Source organism: Convolutriloba macropyga, chromosome 9 (genome assembly GCF_964194025.1).
Source record: "Convolutriloba macropyga chromosome 9, txConMacr16.3, whole genome shotgun sequence".
NCBI lineage: Eukaryota > Metazoa > Xenacoelomorpha > Acoela > Convolutidae > Convolutriloba > Convolutriloba macropyga.
This window is the reverse complement of record NC_134476.1, coordinates 16,570,687-16,588,841: the sequence shown is the minus strand read 5'-3', so window position 1 is coordinate 16,588,841 and position 18,155 is coordinate 16,570,687. Positions and strand designations below refer to the sequence as shown.

Here is an 18,155-nt window from a genome sequence, read left to right as displayed (position 1 = left end):
GTGATCCTGGTATCAGCTTCACAAAAGCTTTGTAACCCTTTACAGAAAGTAGGTGCTCGGTTGTGATGTTGGTCACACTGTGCTTGGGTAGAAGACCTCTACCATGTAGTCCAAATTCTTTATCAAACTCCACAACTGCTAGTTGATTTTGTTTTAGCCTGGTTCCGTTCCAGTCAATGTCACAAGTAAGTGATCCCAAAAGCGTTTATTGATGACCATCATAAGCTTCGAGGTGTCTTATCTTACCATCCAACTGAGGTTTACCAAGCTCAGTCCATATTTTTGATGTTATTACTGTTCTATCTGCACCTGTGTCTACCTGCATTTATACTTTGCAGTTATTTATTGAGATATATTCCCATGTTGCAGACATGCTAAAGATTTGTTCTTTTGTATAAAACATTCCAATCTCCGATGCTGGAGATGCTTGCTCTGAAGAATTGTTTTCTTGTTCGCGAAAGTTTTTCTGTTTATTTTACTTACCTGAATTTGGTTGGGGTTCGCTTCTACACATTTTTGAGAAGTGTCCCATCTTTTCACAGGTGTTGCATATTTTACTTAGCGCTGGACAGGTTCTACTAGAATGTGGCTTACCTCCACACCTAGTGCACATATTGTTGCTTTTATTAGACGTAAACTTTTCATTTGGCTTTCGAAAGGTCTTTTTGAAGTTCAACCCAGCTTCCTCTTTCACAGTAAAAGGCTTATTCCCTGATGAAGAACTTCCGAAGGCCATTGATTGACTTCTGAACTGTAAGCTCTCGGTCATTTCAGTAATCGACATTGTTGGTTTTGCTTTAATGCCGTCTAGTAGTCTAAGTTTTGCTTCAGGGTTTCTCAAACCTGAGATAAACTTTTTTTTTACCAACTCTTCTTCGGGGTTGGCCGCTGTTTTGAGTTTTTCGAAGTCACAATAACGTGCTTCTTCTCTAAGACGCATTAGGAAATCGTAGTCTGACTCCCCTACACCTTGTATTACGAACAGAAATTTAGACATTTCTGCCGTTACTCGTCTCTCTTTGGGAGAATTATAATTTTGAATCGCCAATCTGATGTCTTTATACGGAGTGTCCAATAAATTCCTAGAACTAATTAGGTTCCTATGTTTAATAAATGCAGCTTGCCCGCACATACTAAGAAAGAGATTGGTTATCTGTAGGTCGTGTACCGTACCATCAGTGTTGATTTTGTCCTCTTTCTTCTCTGCTCGACATTTCGCCACAAAACACATAATCCACGCAGTAGCTGATTCTGCATTCAGTAGATCCAGAAATTGTCTGTCACTAGCTGGTCTGGACACAATTGTCGTGGTAGATGACACGGGTCAAAAGAATGCAATAAGTTGAATTTTAAGTTAAGTTTGGAACTGAAAATATACAAAAATTAGCTTATATTTATAGTAGTTATCTATGAGAAAATATACAGAGAAAATTTAGATTAGCTAAAAATATTTTACATGATTGGCATGTGAATAGATCTTAACTCCGAATCCCGGAGGTGATTTTCTATTTTCATCAACATTTCATGAGAATCATATTTGGCTTGGGTGCAGTCGAAATCATTAGTTGGAGGTCGGTGGATGTTAGAATCAGGTTTCTGTTGGTGGGAGAATTTACTTCTGACATATGTTTGATAGGTCAATAAGATAATGATAGCGCCAAAACAAAATTAGAACTCAGTTTAATTTTGTGCCTATTACTTATCGACACAGCAATAAAGTTCGTCAGGTAAGTTCTTCTTTCGTTCTTTGAAGCTTAAAAAAAGAAAACTTCTAAGTTTCTTGATGTTTCTTTGAAACCATCACATTTTTTTGCAAGATTCTTGCAAGATTAACTTTTGTTCTCGACTAGGGTCACGAACTAAGTCATTACACCTTTATTTTGTTTCAGTAATTTTGCCACTTCTGGTCTAAAGCCCGTAACGAATAAAGTGGAGAAAAAAATAAAGACAGACTAAAATATCTTTTAAAATTTAGTTTTTAGAGATTTTATGAAGAGCATTCCAGCATTTTAGGGAGAGTTTTTTCTCGGCAACCATAATTTTACATTCAAAGACTTCTATGTTATCGGTTACCAGAACCAAAACAGTTTCCTACCTGTGCCAAATTGTCCAATAGGCCCGGCATACTGATATTGATGACAGCACCATCTAATTGCTGGCAGTGAAGTTTAAAGAATTCATCAAGCGCTTGAACATCATCTGACGTCATAGCTCTGTCCCAAAAATTGATTTTTATGAATCGCATAAACCAATTAGGGTTTAGCCCAAATAATATTTCAGTTCCCTTTCGGAAGTTTTGTAAATCGACTAGGCCGTATATCGTTCCAGAAAAACCCACCCGGCTTTTCGTTATAACATTAAAGAAAAATCTATTCGACAAACGTAAATTCATCAAACTTGTGAACTGTCGTAAAACATTAAATTTGTGATTGTCTTCAAATACAAGTAACTGCAGAATATATTCCCAAATTGGAAAAGGAATATCAAAAATAGTAGTTTCTCTTAAACCTAACAAACTGTTCAGACTTTCGGGAATTTGTTCCGCTTCGCTCTCAATGATTGAATTCATTTTCATTAATTTGATTTGCTTAAAAATTTTACGAGAAGATTAAGAATACGGTGCGTGGTCAAAAAGCCTTTATCTTCAGTTGTAATTTTATAACTCATAATGATGAAAATATATAATGATTTGGCTTTAAATAGTTTTCTTTTGAAAAAAAACCACTGTACGCTTTTTTTGTGCTCAGCTATATTTTAATGTGTATGCCAGTCACACCTCAATTTCTTGCTGTGTAAATTTATTACACTGCTGTGAAGCGCAAAAGTGAACGATGTTTGCAGCTCAATTTTTTAGCAGAAACTGTGAAGCATTAAAACGTAGTTAAACAGAGCAAAAAAGAGCCTTTGTTACTGTGAGGAAAATAAATTTTTGAAACTTGGGTTTTCTATGCAAAAGACAAAAAGAGCCAATTTTTGGGGAAATGACGAATTTTTTAAACAAGCACATAAACCGCATTTCAATCGCTTTGTAACAAAAAATACTTTCGTCAACTGTCACAATAATCAAAGGAGAAGGTAAAATGCACGATATAGCAACGTCGACAACTTCGATCATCACTTTCCTACAAATTGATAAATAAAAAACAACTGGAAAACGAAGGACCAAAAACCGATTAAATAATTGATGAATTTTTCAACGGAAAGAAATGGCACAATTAAATTTATTAAAGAAATGATGCAAGGAATGATGTGGAAAACGTGACAGGCGAGTGCAATCGTTTTGTTTGCTATGCAGTTGCTGCGAACTCATCTGAAGAATATACGCAAATAAATCTTCTAAATTTGACGTATAATGTTTTGCTAGTCTGCAAAATTCAACAATAAAACAAACGTTAACGGCTCAAAAATATAGCAATACACTTTATTACTTCAAATCGTTCTGATGAATTTGCAATTTAAAGCTGATTGTTTGAGGCTGAGCAAATGTTACAGTTTGTAGAGTTTTGTATTTTACTTGGGCTCAGACGGACTGAGCGCCCAAAACAAATTGAAAGGGGGTTTGCGGGCTCTGAGAGACCAGTTGGAAGACTGCTTTGTCCCCACACTTCTCTTTTATACTCTTGTCAGCCGTTATAAACTCAAGTTGAGATATTGAGTTGACAGAAATAGTCAAATAGTACCTAATTAGGAAATAATAAACGTACAAGATTACTGAAAAACCCAAAATTCAACAAAAGTTTTTATAAAAGATTATTCATAATTCTATCTTTGATACCGAGTTCACTAAACTAAGAGATACTGTTCTTTATCTCTACAAAATCTCTCTACAGGTAACTTTCAATTAAGGCGCCTGATCTAATCGTGGTTCTCCGGTGTTCTAGTTTTGGTAAGTTAACTGAACTCCCTCACCAATGATTTTTTTCCATATACTCTAGATGTCGACTCCTGAGCTACAGCTCTGTTATGGTAATAAAATGATACTCACCAATGATTATAAAATGATAATAAAATGATAGTAAATTATCAAGCAACAACGTACAATAATGGCCACATTAAAGTTTTTGTTCACATCGCAACTATGAACTGTTTTATTTAAGCCTTTCGTACGTAAAGTTTGTTATGACATCAAAAGAACAATCAAGTGACCTGAACGCCTTACCCCTTGCTGACTTCAATTCAAGATATTGAAACTAAATAAAAAGAGGTTTCAGACTTCTGACGTTACCAATTAATCAATCGGTCAGCCACACAGCTCATGAAATTAGCCTTTTTTGGAAGGTCAGAGTTCCCCCCGGTATCTAAAGAACCAATTCCCAGAGGTGACAACAAAGAAAACTGTCCCCAAGGTATTCACTTACTCCCTTTCGTTAGTCGAGTCAACAAAGACGCGAATTTCTAATCGGTGTCTACGTAAGCTGTTGAACTGATCGGAAACTAGGTCCAATTTGTCCCAACCAGATATTTTTGCCCGATGTTAACATAAACCGACTAACTTTGGTTTAATGGCTCTCGAAAGACAATTGGGGGCAATTTAATTCAGAGGATTGTAGCTTTAAAATTTTTTGGCATCAAAAAAGTGTTTCGAACCCGTGCACATGTTGGCAGTCTGACGTCTAAACCACTCAGCTACAAAAGCTTTGATTTACATTCGTTCGCAATCGTTTTTAGTATGGAACTTGATGTCAGAACAAGAGAGCAATTTAGATCATTCAAAAATGAGGAACTGAAGTATGAAAGTTACCTTCAAGAAGTTAAAAAATGTTCTAGAAGAAAAATGCCCAAAAATAGTACAGCAAAAATTTTACACAAATGCTTCGTTCGAGAGCAATCAAAAAGAAATTTGGTGATACCCAGACTTGCTGTGACGCTGCCACCGACACCAGCAGACCAGACGGTACGCGCTTACTCACACTCAAAGTCATCGTTATCCTATAAGTCTTTAGTTCATATTCATTAATATCTAAACTCGCAATGTGTGATTTACATGTTTCACCGTGATACGTACCATGGCGCAGCGAGTGAACAAAACTCTAAGCAGAACCTAAATTTGCGCCAATTTATTTGAGGATATGGACACGAGCTTTATAAGAACACAGCCGAGTACAGTGACACATTTTAATCAACACATGGTTCTCGCATAAAAAATCGCACCTAAAGCAGAAGTAAACGAGGACATCTCCATAACATATCAATAAGACAAGAAGACCCAGAAAACCATACTCAACATAAAGAAATCGTTCTTACGGAATTTCGGATTTCCGACGACAAAGATTCTGGAGACAAGATTTCCCAGAGAAAAACTCGGAGACAAGTTGCTAAATCGGAACATCACGATAAGATTTTATTTAAGATTTTTTACAGGAAAACTGAAATTTAAAAAACTTCTGGAAATTTCAAAAATGTTAAAATTTTGTGAAGACGAAAGAATTTAGCCCGAAAATATATCTTGCCGAGTCGTTCTGAGTTTTGCTTGCGAAGAGCAGCATTTTTTGGTCAGATGTTTAAATTCGTTTCACTGGAAACTTAAGTTTGAATTGAATTATAGAAATTTTTTTATTTCAGAAAATAAAAATATTATAACAGAGGTGCTATTTTGACGATTTAGGAGCCTTCTGTAGGTCAGGTATGACGGTTTTTGAAGAAATGGCTGCTGTAATTAAGCTGTAAGAAACATTTCTAGAGCAATCTAACAATTTACTGCAATATTCATATTTTTCACGACTCTTGCATTTATCTTCTAGTTTTTGTACAATTCAATCATTTTGTGAGATTCATGGGAGAGTTGAATCCGCTCCTCACTAGCATTACGTTGCGTATAGTACACTTTATCAAGGAAAATAGTGACGTAAAATGGAAATGTGTGACCACGTATCAATACTGATGTCCAAGAAAGGCCTGAAAAGCCTTAATTACAAATTGTACTATTTGCAACGTAATCAGGAAAAACGCAGAGCTTCACTGCTATCGAAATAAAAAATAAATTCTAAAACATTGCAAAAATATTACAAGATATCAATGACACCATAAATTGCATCTACGAGACCTAGTCCTGTTAAAAACATTCCCAATGCGCACAGTAATAACCCAGTTATTCGAAGGGTCCAACAAAGAGAACCATTGCTGTACTTGTTCACGAGGAATCTCGATCTGTTCACGTCTATTAAATCAGTATCTGCAGTTTGGTGCTCCTCGAATTCCGCCTCCAAACTCTCAGAGGACTGATTCCCTCTTATTCGATTCACAGTGACAATTTGGGATTCTCTAATTAGTTCTTCCATAGCTTCTTCAGGGTCTGTATCTCCAATAGTGTGTTCATAGTAACGTCTTTCTGGTCTCACTGACTTCAGAAAGAGACCTTGTTCATTAATGTATGTTGTTTGGATTAGAATGAGACCTGAAACAAACAAATGGTGTTGAAGCACAAAATTTTATGATCTTTTGTTTTTTTTTCAGTAGTTCATCCAGCTTAATGGGACTCCAGTAGCTATTGTTGTAGGTTAACATGTCGATGTGGCTGTACTTCCACGGAGGGGGAGGGGCATCTAATATTCCAGCACTTTAAGCTTTACATAAATACTCTCGGCACACCAGCATTCGATGGATTTGACTCAATTGGGGTTGAAAGGAAAGTTAAAAAGAAAAATTTTTTAAAAACCCAAAAACCCAAAATCAAATCATTCGTGCAATTCAGTCTCGGCTCTATTCGAGAAACAAGTTTTTGCAAGATCAATTTTCTTGCAAATTTGCCAATCATCCCAGGCTGAGGTCCCAGACCGAAAGTCGATGTCCAGACCGAAATGAACGCACAAGGGGGATGCCGTGCGTTCAAAATTACACGGTCTATACTTTAAAACGTTTTGAACATATCTCATAGAAATGGTGTGTAAGCTTGCTTGATGTAGAGATATATATCTCTAAATATAGCAAGCTTACACACCATTACTATTAGATATCTTTAAAACTTTTTTACTTTTTGGATGCAGAAAATTTACAAGAAAAATATGCGAAGGTGAAGTCATGTGCAACAAGACCATGTAACCCAAGTAATCCAAGTATATGCAGGAAGAAAAATGGTCGGGCAGAAAATTAAAATTCATACCTAAGTTAAAAGAATGCTGATATAAAATGTTGACAAGTGAGTATTATTCATAAAATGCATAAATTTTTTATTTTTTACTAATATTTAAAAAATACCAAATCGAGCTTCAGAAAATTGCCATAGGGCAATAATTTTGCATTGAAGGAAACATAGGACAAAAATCCAATCCAATACTTACTAAGCGATTTGTGCGAGTTTGTAACGTTCAAATAACATTTGCAAGGAACGCCTTACCGATTTTATCACAATTTTTGTTATTCATAAATATAGAAACTGTTTCCGCCTCCCTTGCCAATCTAAATGATTGCTGGATTGTATTGGATTGTTTTGATTGTAGAGCCAATTAGAGTAGAACTCACCAAAAACAATCTCGCAAAAGTCATGCAAAACAAACTTCCATCTTGCGAAATCTTGCTAGAATCTCATTGCTCCATCCAATTCTTGAATTTTTGTTTTTTTTGCAAGACGACCTTTGGCCTGCAGTTTCTTAAAAAATCGTGAAAGCTTTAGTCACAAGAATGCTGCCGGCTCATACAAAAGAACTTTCCGGTCTCGACTTCGGAACTTGCTCGTATAATTAAGCAAACTTTTCAGTGGAAGAACGAAAACGAAATCGCAATCAACAGAAATGATACTTAGTAAATGCAAAAAAAGCTGAAAGCAATATATGACAGGAAATTTTTTTTACCAAGTTATTTCAGATTTCCGTCTCAAATTTTGTTCCTCAACCATGATCTCTTTTGACTTGCCTGACTTCGGTCAGCGAGTAATTATAAACACGATCTGCTATTGTTTTTTTCTGAATTTTAAGGTGTAATTCAAATCAGCATTTTAGAATAACTTTAAAATTCGCATCATGTTACTTAAAACAATCATCAACCATAGGTGCCCAATTTTAGAAAAATGTTTGAGACAAAGCCAAAAAAACTGTGATTAACTCAAACAGCTGCCCGAAATGTTCTTCAAATAAAAGTTAAGTCGAAAAAACCTGACAACTTGAAATTTTATAGTCAAAGTCGTTCATTTCTGCAATTCGAAGAATTTGAATTGCATTGAGTCGCTCTACTTATTAAAGATCCGTTAATTTTTTTTCAAGAATTTGAAGTCAAATTGGAAAATGATTTTGGTTACGCCAAAATAGGAAGTGGACCAAAAAAACGAGTTGGTTTTGCGAGGTAAAATTTTCTCACAATTTTAATGTAGAGTGAGAAAACAGTGTTTGAAAAAGCTTTCCCGATTGTGGTTTTTGCTTCACATGTGGTACTTTGACTTTGATTTCTGCCAATCTTTTTTGCTTTTGAACAGTAAAACTTCTGGGTGCTAATTAACGTGACCAAGCGTTCAATAATCTTGAATTAAAATTTTTTGAGAATTGTTCATTTGAGGAATTTCGATACTTTTTTACGCAAAAAATTGTATTCAAAATGGTAGTAGTTTTATTTAAATTAGCCTTATTTAAAAATAATGTTTTCTGCAGAAATTCTGACTCGTTGTGATTAAAATTCTTGTATTTGTTTCAACTGAAATTTTTAAATTATTTTTTTTTGGTTTTTGCTACGAAGAATTATTAACGCAAAGCTCAAAGTTTTTGTTAATTTGTCATGTTTATCTTATTTAAAAGTTTGTACAAGTGTCAATTGGTTAGGCATTCTATTTGCCGGGTAGAGAACTTCTGAAGTCACAATCGCAAACATAGATTGCATAGCTTTAGAAATGAACCTGGACAGATGAGGTAGAAGTATGCAGCAAACGAGCCAGTGAACGTAACAGCCACACTTATATCTGGCAGTCCTAAAGCCATGCCGAGAGTGGACACGAAGAAGACGATTGTTATTGTGTATCTCTGAAGTGGGGTGTGAGTCCTTGCCTCGTACTCCGTGCGTCGCTGGCTAATTGTGTTCAAGTAGAACTCTTTCCCAGATTTCCACATTTTGATCAAACATTCCCTGTTGATAAAAATAGTCCCATTAAAAGTTTTTTAATTGTATGCGAAAGCTAATTAGTATTATTGTTCCATGAATGCAGAAAAATTTTAGCAAGCCAAAGTGTTGTTAAGAAGTTTCATAATTTAAGGTCTTTCAAATGTCGATTCACATTACGTTACTCCAGAGATAATAGAGGTTACAATTAAATGTCAAAATATAATACTTAAAACTAAAAGGATGAAAATTAAGAAATTTTAGGGCGTTCTTGATGACAGATGACCACTGGAACATTCTTAATGAAAACGGATGTGTTAGAATTTGGACATCAACATAAATGTTTTGCTGATGGTTCCTTTTGTTCGGCTAAAGTCAAGTTTAGTTCCAATTACATGTTTTTCTGCAATTTCAGCTTCGCTTAGTGAATCTACTATCAAGTTAAAGAAGGGCGCCGACATCAGTGGCATGCATAACTAGGAAACGTGTTATCATCTCAGTTTTGGCGTCGTAAAATTCAACAAGTAACAATGAGTTTTTCCATTAATTTTAATTTTAGTGAGGTTTTTTTTCTTTGTAACCCCTTATTTCCAAACCATCTGTTTCACCGATTCTCTGATAATCGTCAACATCCGTAGTTTATAGTTTAAAAGAATTGAACTTTGACCATAAGAAAAAAGTATTGTTTGTTTCCAAAAATGAACGTTATCAACTAATTTGCGAAAAGATAACTATTTATATTTTTTTAAAATTCAATTCGTGTTAAAGCAGAATTCAGATTCGTGGCTGGGTTTCACAAAACTGTCGAAAAAAAACAATGAGGCTTGGTAATGTGCGATCGCACATAAGGTTCCGACCCCGCTCATCCCCAATTTTGCATAACTGTCTACCAAATGAGGCACAGATAGAAAAACACAAAAATTCAAGTATTTTTCAAAAAAACTGGTGTATGAACGAAAATATAGCCTCCAAAGCAAATAACTCAGTGGAGTAGGAAATGATGCATTAGATTGATGAAATATGCCGATATTAAGAAAGCGAGCGAAGACAAACGGCAAAATCAAAGAACAACAACAAACATTAATTACATCAAAAAATTTATGTTCGTTATAAATAACAAAACTTAATAACAAAGTCAAAATAGCGTCTGATAAAACTAAATATAAACAAAATAACTTGTATTTCATTAGAAAAAAATGGTTATTCACCAGTTCATAATAAGGCTTGGTAACAATTAGACAAAAAAAGAACGAAACTTTTAAGTTTCTCGCTGAATTATTTTTAAAAAAACAATTATTTTCAAAGTAATGAAAACCATTAGGAATCAACTAAAATATCCCAAAATTTTACAATTACCGATGCTTCTATAGAAGGGATATAAGAACTCTCGGTGTTCATTTTTTATGCAGCTACAAAAAGAACAACAATTAGACAACAAAAAAAAACCAATTAAAACTTGCCAGAAAATGCATTGGAAACCGTAAAGCCATACTTTGGCCCCCAAAATACGTTCGACTGCACCTTTTTCGAACACCTATAATGTATTATGTGACCGCTCATTATGTAAACTAAGTGGCAATTAGACAAAAAAGAAAAATGCAAAATTATGTAATAATTGTTTTCCTTTCGAAAGAAATTTATTTCCAAAGACATGTAAGCCATTAATTAAAAAATGAAAAATATGAATAGGTGCGTCCATTCTTCCAAAGGAACCCTTTGAGAGCTGCAATTATCCAGAATATGTCTTACGTCTACAAAAAGAACGTCAAATATGACAAAAATTTAAAATTCATTTACTTTTTTTTGTGAAAAACCCGTGTGGAAGCCAGTAAAGTCATAACAAATTCTCTGAAAACATTAGATTTTGTGAGACCAATTCCTTTCTGACACATTCTCTTGACAAAAATTGTGTCATCTCTAACCTTTAATAAACGAGACCAGTTAACAAACAGACAAAGGGAACAAAATTGCGAAATTGAAGTGTTTTTTTTTCATTTTGGAAAACAATTGTTTTCAAAATCATGAGAGCCATCATTTACCTTCTAATATCAGACAATCAGCTCATCTACTTTTCCATGAAAAGCCAATCCAATTGGGTCATTGTACAGGAAACTAAATACGACTAAAAAGACAAAGTAAAAATGACAAATAAAGATAAAATTATAAATTTCAGTTAATTTCTTCGGGAAATTATTGTCGAAGCGGTAAAGAACCACAATCTATATCTTAAACGATTAGAATATTATAAATTGTGTTTTATTTTGAAACCAAAAATGTGATATATAAACTGCCAATAACGTGATAATTCGACAAAACTAGAAAACATGAAAATTGGGCAAATTCCTAAAAGTTTAAAAAAATGTGAAATCTAGTAGTATCAAAGTCAGAACACCACAACTTGAGGCGTAAAACTGCAGGAAAGATTAATTTTGAATTCAGCAGACAGAAGCAGCACTCTTTGATTGCTGACACTAAGCTACAAGTTGACCAAATTAAGAGAAAAATTGGGGCGAAGTTCAATAAGCCAATTTTTATTTAAAAATCAAATATTTTAAAAGTCAAAACGAATATAAGCTTTCAAGCAATCAATGAAAAATTAATTCAGAGTTAATTAGGAAGCCAATAGGACCTATCACTAGTGAGCTTTGATTTGAAATGAGTTTTTTTATATAAAAAACCGACTGATGTTAATCCGAATATTTTTTGATTGTAACGGTCCAAGATTGGTAAAAACTAGTCCTGCTTATGCTGATTGTCCATTAGGAATATTTCATTTTTTGAATGTCATTGATATAGATATTTTGTTAGTTAAAAAACCAAAAATAGATGCTGCGTTTTTGATAATCAACGGATAAATTTAGAAAAAAACGTCAAAGTTTTAATTACAGAGCACTCTCAACGGAATTTGAAGTAGAAAAAGCCCCATTTTGAGTCTACAACGATTGGGTTAGTGGTGCTTGGGTCTGCACCTCCAGCAAATTTAATCAGCGTGGACCAAAGAAACTTATTCCGTTTTTTTTTAATGAAAAAGTCTGAATTATGTGAAGTTTTTAGCCGGAATTTTTGACAAAAAATTCAATGAAAATAGCCGACAAGGTATTTTGTCTTTAAACGTAGAATCAGCAATGTTTTCTTGAAAAATTTTATTAAATTTTATCAAAATTGGCGAAATTTTTGTCAAAAGTTGCTTAAAAAGGTGAATGAAATCAACGGAATTCACTCTATTTTCTCGAAAGTTTAAACCTCGATATCTCCCTGTAAAAAACGAAAATCGGAAAAATCTTTTTAATTCCATATTCTACGCTGGACAAGCTTTTTAATGATACCAGTCTCAACTCTCTACGATGAATACATCGATCGGCCCAAATTGACTGAACAAAAAAAAACCATTTGAGTATATAGTTCCTCCCCCCCCCCCCCCCCTCAAGAGGGGTCGGAACAATAAAACCTGACTTGAGTATCTACTTAATTAGCTTTGTTAACATTATTTGCTGCATTTTGAGCCCTTTACATTCAATACATTCAGAACTAAATTGTGGTATCTAATAGCTTTACTCGATCTTTTTTACCAAGAGATGTTCTGATTCTATTGCTAAAATGATGGCAAATTGCCATTATGAAATGAGCGAATAATAATAACTCAAGACTAGGTATATCTCTAAGAATGTGTTTATTGGCTAATTTACAGTTTTTAAGCCTGATTATAAAAGATAAAACGAGCTGTGTTTATATGCAGCCTCGCATTACCGATCTTTCTTGCTCAGTCGAGTTTTCCCTTGAATAGGTCATTATATTGAATAGATCATGTATATTTTACGTCATTTCTAGCTAAAACCAGGAACAAATTAGTACCAAACAGTGAAAACAACCAAGCTCAGTATGAAATCATGTTTCGTAACCATTGTAGAGAATACCGGCAAATTTACCGCTAAAATCTAAGATTGTGTTGAATGTGGTGGTGAATGTGCGTTGAAATTTGGTACAAATTTTGTTGAGTGCGATAAAAACTGAAACGTGCGCACGCTCATCGCATATCTTTTTTATTTTATTTTTGGGATCTCCCCCCAACCCCCCCTCATTTTTTTAAAAACCAAGCCGACTTCAGGTGCAGTGCGTGCATGCGTGCGTAACTGTGTGAGGTTGAAAGGTACTACTAACTTTGCGACCCAGAACATGATTGGGTAGGACATGAGTACTGATATGAGGACAGCTGCTTGTGCTACTAAGATCTTATTGTCATCTGAATTGTAGGACAGAAGCACATTGCTCTTCACCTTAACAAACACGTGAACAAAACTACCTCTGTACCTGTACGCATCCATCAACTTGAGCTCTAAATCTGAAAAACCGTAAAAAATGGTGACAAGATTGGTGAACAACTACTGATTGCTGATGAACAGCCCAGGTTATGGTCAAAGAAAGAAGTGACCTCAGATCGAACTCACATCTGACCGTCGGGATTCTTAAAACATAAAAAAATAATGCTTTGTACCGCAATTCTCGCATTATTTTCCCCCAAAACCTCGATCCGGGGAGCCGTTGGAAAGCGCGAAAATCTGGACAATTTTTCCCCGGGCAAAATCATCGGCCCGGAAATTGTTTGGAACCTATACACGTGTTAATTCGCCTTCCTTGGTTCTAATATATAAATGAAAGTAACTATCTCAATATTTTTGTTTAGAAAGATAAAATCTCCAACCGAGTGACCACTATTAGTTCTAATACGTTTCTAAGTCATTTACTATTTAACTATAAAGTTTCCCTCAATAGTGGAAAAAAAAGACAAGTATGTTTACAAGAGTTAGAAATCTAAGATTCAGAGCTCCTGGGTTCGGTAGAAAGTTAACAACTTACATCTGCTCCGTTCCGTAGATATCCGAACAGTCCCACTGGTAGGTACACTAAACTGCATATGAAGATGCTACCGAAGATCGTGACCACATAGTCCCTCAATGATGGCTGCTTCAGTGCTCCAAAAACTGGGAACGCGTTCGACATGCACTACAATAGGCATTGTGAACTTAAGACAAAGGTTTATTCCACAAGACATTCGTGATGAAATTTTTACCAGAAAATTTTTCGTGTAATAACCGTAATAACCCTTCTAAATCGTTTAGCTGATAACTACTCTGTGGTACTGGATAGTCATCTTTTAAGATCTTGCAAGTGGAATATCTGATTTTTGATTAACCTCTGGCTTAGGCTTGAAAGAACTTGCCAGTTTTCTTAGTAAGGATGCCGAATCTTATAAGATCACTACCAGTTAGTACGATTATTACACGATAACCATTCTGCATTGTCTTCCGTCGCACTTAGGTTTCAGTTCATGTTCATTTAATGATTGATGGGAAAATATCCGCAAAATATCCGAATTCGGAAAATATCCGCAAGTAACGCAACTGGCTGTAGTTCTAAGTCTATTGGCGCGAGAGTAAGGAAATTCCTCAACATCACTTTCAAACATGATCCCCATTTTTAAAAAGAACTGAACCAATTTTTTAGGGCACTTTCTTCCTATTCTTTCTGACAAATAATGGAGAATTGCTAAGTTTGAAAACATTTTCAGGCCATGTATCATAAAACTTCTTCAAGGCATCACTACACTAGGTTTCCTTGTAAACCTTTTGATGGCATATCGTAACTGAGTGATAATTTTGTGTTGAGTGTATAACATGTCCTTAGAGTCTGAAAACCAATTTAAATAATTAATATCCATGTGATGAGTAATACTCATTCAAAGTTTTCCTCAGCCATGATGAGATTTAGGATGCTGAACCCCATAGTGAAGATATAGTCTTATTAAAATGCTATCTTCAACAAAATCAGCTGCGAAAATTTTGCTGAGCATAGCTTTTTCATAAGTGTATCTATCTATCTGCACTATGGGGTCATCTTGACCATTGTTGAGCTAAAGTTAATTTTTGGCACATCAAATTTCTTTTTGTGGTATAGTAGGTGGACAGTAGGTTTTTGTTCAAAAACTAGAGGTTTTCTTTGGCTCTGCTTTGTACAGGAAGTGCTCCAACTTACATTTTAATTGCCGCCATCAGACTTAAATGGTCAGTATTTACGGGCTTTCCATTTAGGTACTCGAGTGTTTTATAGTATTTCTGTCAATCTGCTGCCCAAAAAGTTCAAAAGGGAAAAACGGGGTTTTTCTCCATTAAATCTACGAAGAGAGAAAAGGCGTGAAAACTTTTTGCTTTGTCAAAAGATTGATCTGCTCGTTTTCAAAATCGTGGCAGTTTTCTTTTGCGTACCTCAAAAAAAAGATGTACCTATACGAGATCTTAAGGTCAGTATGAGCATTGGCCTGACCTTCATTTGCAATTTTGAGTTTTTCATTTTACTGTTTATGATACCATCTTTGGTTTGTTGTGAAAATAATTTTGCAACTGCTGAAAAATTCTGACGCCATCTGCAAATTTAGGTTTGCAATTGCTATTTTTTGCGCAATTTGTTGTTTATAAATGATTTAGTTCAGGAACCTTTTTTCTTGAATTTCTTGTTTTTTAATGGTTTTTCGTGCTGTGGTAATTGTTTCCCTGGTACTGATTTTTATCTGCTAACATTTTGTGTTTCTTATTTTTGAGGAAACAGTTGAATGTAAATTGAACTGGATTTCAACGCAAACAAAAACAATGTCTTTTTTGAGATCTTGCGTTTGCTTAATAAGACGCTACAAAGGCAGCAAGAACAGCATCGGTAGGTCTGCAGGGAAAAACCACTGGTCCCTTGCAACTTTGGAGAGTTGTTTAGGTTACTGCTAATTGATTTCGAATCAGTTGCGAGCGTCGTTTTCCTGTCTGTTTCCTGGGTTTTCTCGGTTCGCAAGATTCCTAAAAATTAATCTACGTTTTCAATCGAGTTGGTCGAGAGATTTCAATCAGTGATAGTTATTTTGTTTTACTTTTATCACTTTTACTTTTTTTGACAATTTTTTTAATAACACAAGTTTTACTTTTTACGCTTGACTTCAGACTGCTGTTCACTATCGTTTAAACGAAATCTTTTTTTTGTTGGGTAAAGTTTACCAAATAGTCAACGCAGTCGAGGTCAAATATTGAATTTTAAAACCGGGTGGGTCAAGCGTTTATGGTCTGTTAGGTTGTCGGTTTCCATTAGAGCGAAAGCTATTTGCAAATTATACTAAACCTAAAAACGTTTAATTAGAATCAGTTTGAAATTGATTTCAGTTTATTAGTGTATTCTGCCTGAAAACGGTTCTCCATTTTACAACACATTTTGGCAATAAAAAGTGGAGGCATTTATTGTCTGTTGGGTAGTCAGATTCCATTAGAACGAAAACTAATTATTTTCAATTATAATTACCTTCATGTGTATTCTACTTTAAATGGTTATCGAATTTACAACACATTTGTGCAATTGAAAAAATTTGCTCACAAAAAATTTTTTTTATTTGTTTTTGTTTGCTGTTGAAGTCAAAATGGTGAATTGGGGTTTTGAGTTTGTGCTCTAACATTTTATTTCCTACTTAATTCTTATCAAGTATGCGGTGGAAGATTTTTTTGTTGATTCTCTGATTAATTAACAAATATTTTTTGTTAACCCCTGTTTCACATACAACGGAATTTTGGGTAACACTATGTTAATTTGACAGACAGGCGTAAGCAAAGCGCTGAATTGAAAATATTTGATCCGCATTTTTCTAGAATTAAAGATTTCGAAAGCCTCTTGATTGGATCAATTAGGTAATTTGACGACTTTTTAATAGTAGCACTCGGATATCTCCTTTTCAATAGCAGCACAACAGATATCGAACGGCGAGAATTGCCTGAAGCCAGGTAGCATAAAAATAAAAATTCCAAACAAAATAGGGGCTTGGATTAAAAATATATTTGGATGTTGATACCAAAATGTCCAAATCCTGCAAAGTTTGGGTAAATAGCATTAACCCAAAATTGCCAATCTTATTTTGTTGCAAATATTTGTTAATTTTATGCAATAGTTTGTAAGGTTCCATTGTTTGCAAACGTGACATTAAATTTTGTCTGGGAAAAGTTTGAAAATTCTTTGTGATTTTTTGGGATCCCTTGTCTATGTTTTTTCCCTGATCATTCTACAAAAAATGACAAAAACTGCATAACTTGCACAGCTTAAAAATCAAACTCCAACTACCTCCCTAACAGTCAGGCAATTATTCAAACTTTTTTGTGGAGCCTTTTTAAAGACCTTTCCCAGGTTGAGGTCGCGCTCGAAATCGCCTCTGATCAGACCGTCCCAGACAAGTGGGACCTCTGATCAGACCGTCCCAGACCGAAGTGACCTCTGATCAGACGAGAATGCGCTCGAAGATCATTGTGCGCTCGAAGTGCGCTCGAAGCCGCCTCTGATCAGGCGAGTTCCAGACCGAATTGACCCCTGATCAGACAAGTTCCAGACCATTGTCCAGACGAGTTCCAGACCATTGTCCAGACTAAAGTGCGTTCGAAATAGTCTGATCAGAGAATGATTTTAAACATGAACAAATCTCTCAATATCGTTATAATATATTCATTTCATCTATCATTTTATCAATCTTATATTCAACTAACAAAAAACCAATCCTGAAAGTATTGTTAATGAAAGTAAATCGAAAAAAAAATGATTAAAAAAATTACTGAGTATGCCATTTTTTTATGCTTTTAACTGAAAAATTGAACTTAGACAGCTCTGCATAAAAACGTCTTGATCTACTTTGTTTCAAAATCTTTTCTTGAGGGGACCGGCAGTTGTTATCAGCTGGACCCCTTGGTTCTGGTCAAACCCATCAGATTTTCAGATGAAGTTCTGATCAGAATGCTGTTTTATTGTTGTCTCTTACCCGAGACAACAAAAGTCAGTAAGAAAACAAAAAAACACTTGAAAAAAATGTCGCTCGAATTGGTCTCTGGTCAGACTAGTGTGCGTTCGAATCGGCCTCTGATCAGACTTGTGTGCGCTTGAAACTGCCTCTGATCAGACCGTCCCAGACCAAAGTGGCCTCTGATCAGGCAAGTTCCAGACCATTGTCCAGACAAAAGTGCGCTCGAAGCCTTTTCCAGACCATGTAATTCGAGCGCACCGGGAACATGTGTGCGCTCGAAACTCGTCTGATCAGGGATCACTTCGGTCTGGCCACCTCGACCTGGGTTTTT

At 35.1% G+C, this 18,155-nt stretch overlaps 1 protein-coding gene across 1 annotated transcript in view; it reads right to left on the bottom strand.

Moving 5' to 3' along the window:
• Window positions 1–5,964: 5,964 nt before the first annotated feature.
• The window catches only part of LOC142346080 (sodium-coupled neutral amino acid transporter 7-like), a 37,829-nt gene continuing 25,638 nt past the window's right edge, over window positions 5,965–18,155 (bottom strand). The window contains exons 5-8 of the mRNA XM_075398578.1: window positions 13,873–14,019; window positions 13,177–13,292; window positions 8,819–9,045; window positions 5,965–6,394 (exon numbers count right to left, since the gene is read on the bottom strand). Coding sequence (XP_075254693.1) covers window positions 6,003–6,394; window positions 8,819–9,045; window positions 13,177–13,292; window positions 13,873–14,019 — 882 coding nt within the window. The 3' untranslated portion in view covers window positions 5,965–6,002. The remainder of the gene's footprint in view (window positions 6,395–8,818; window positions 9,046–13,176; window positions 13,293–13,872; window positions 14,020–18,155) is intronic.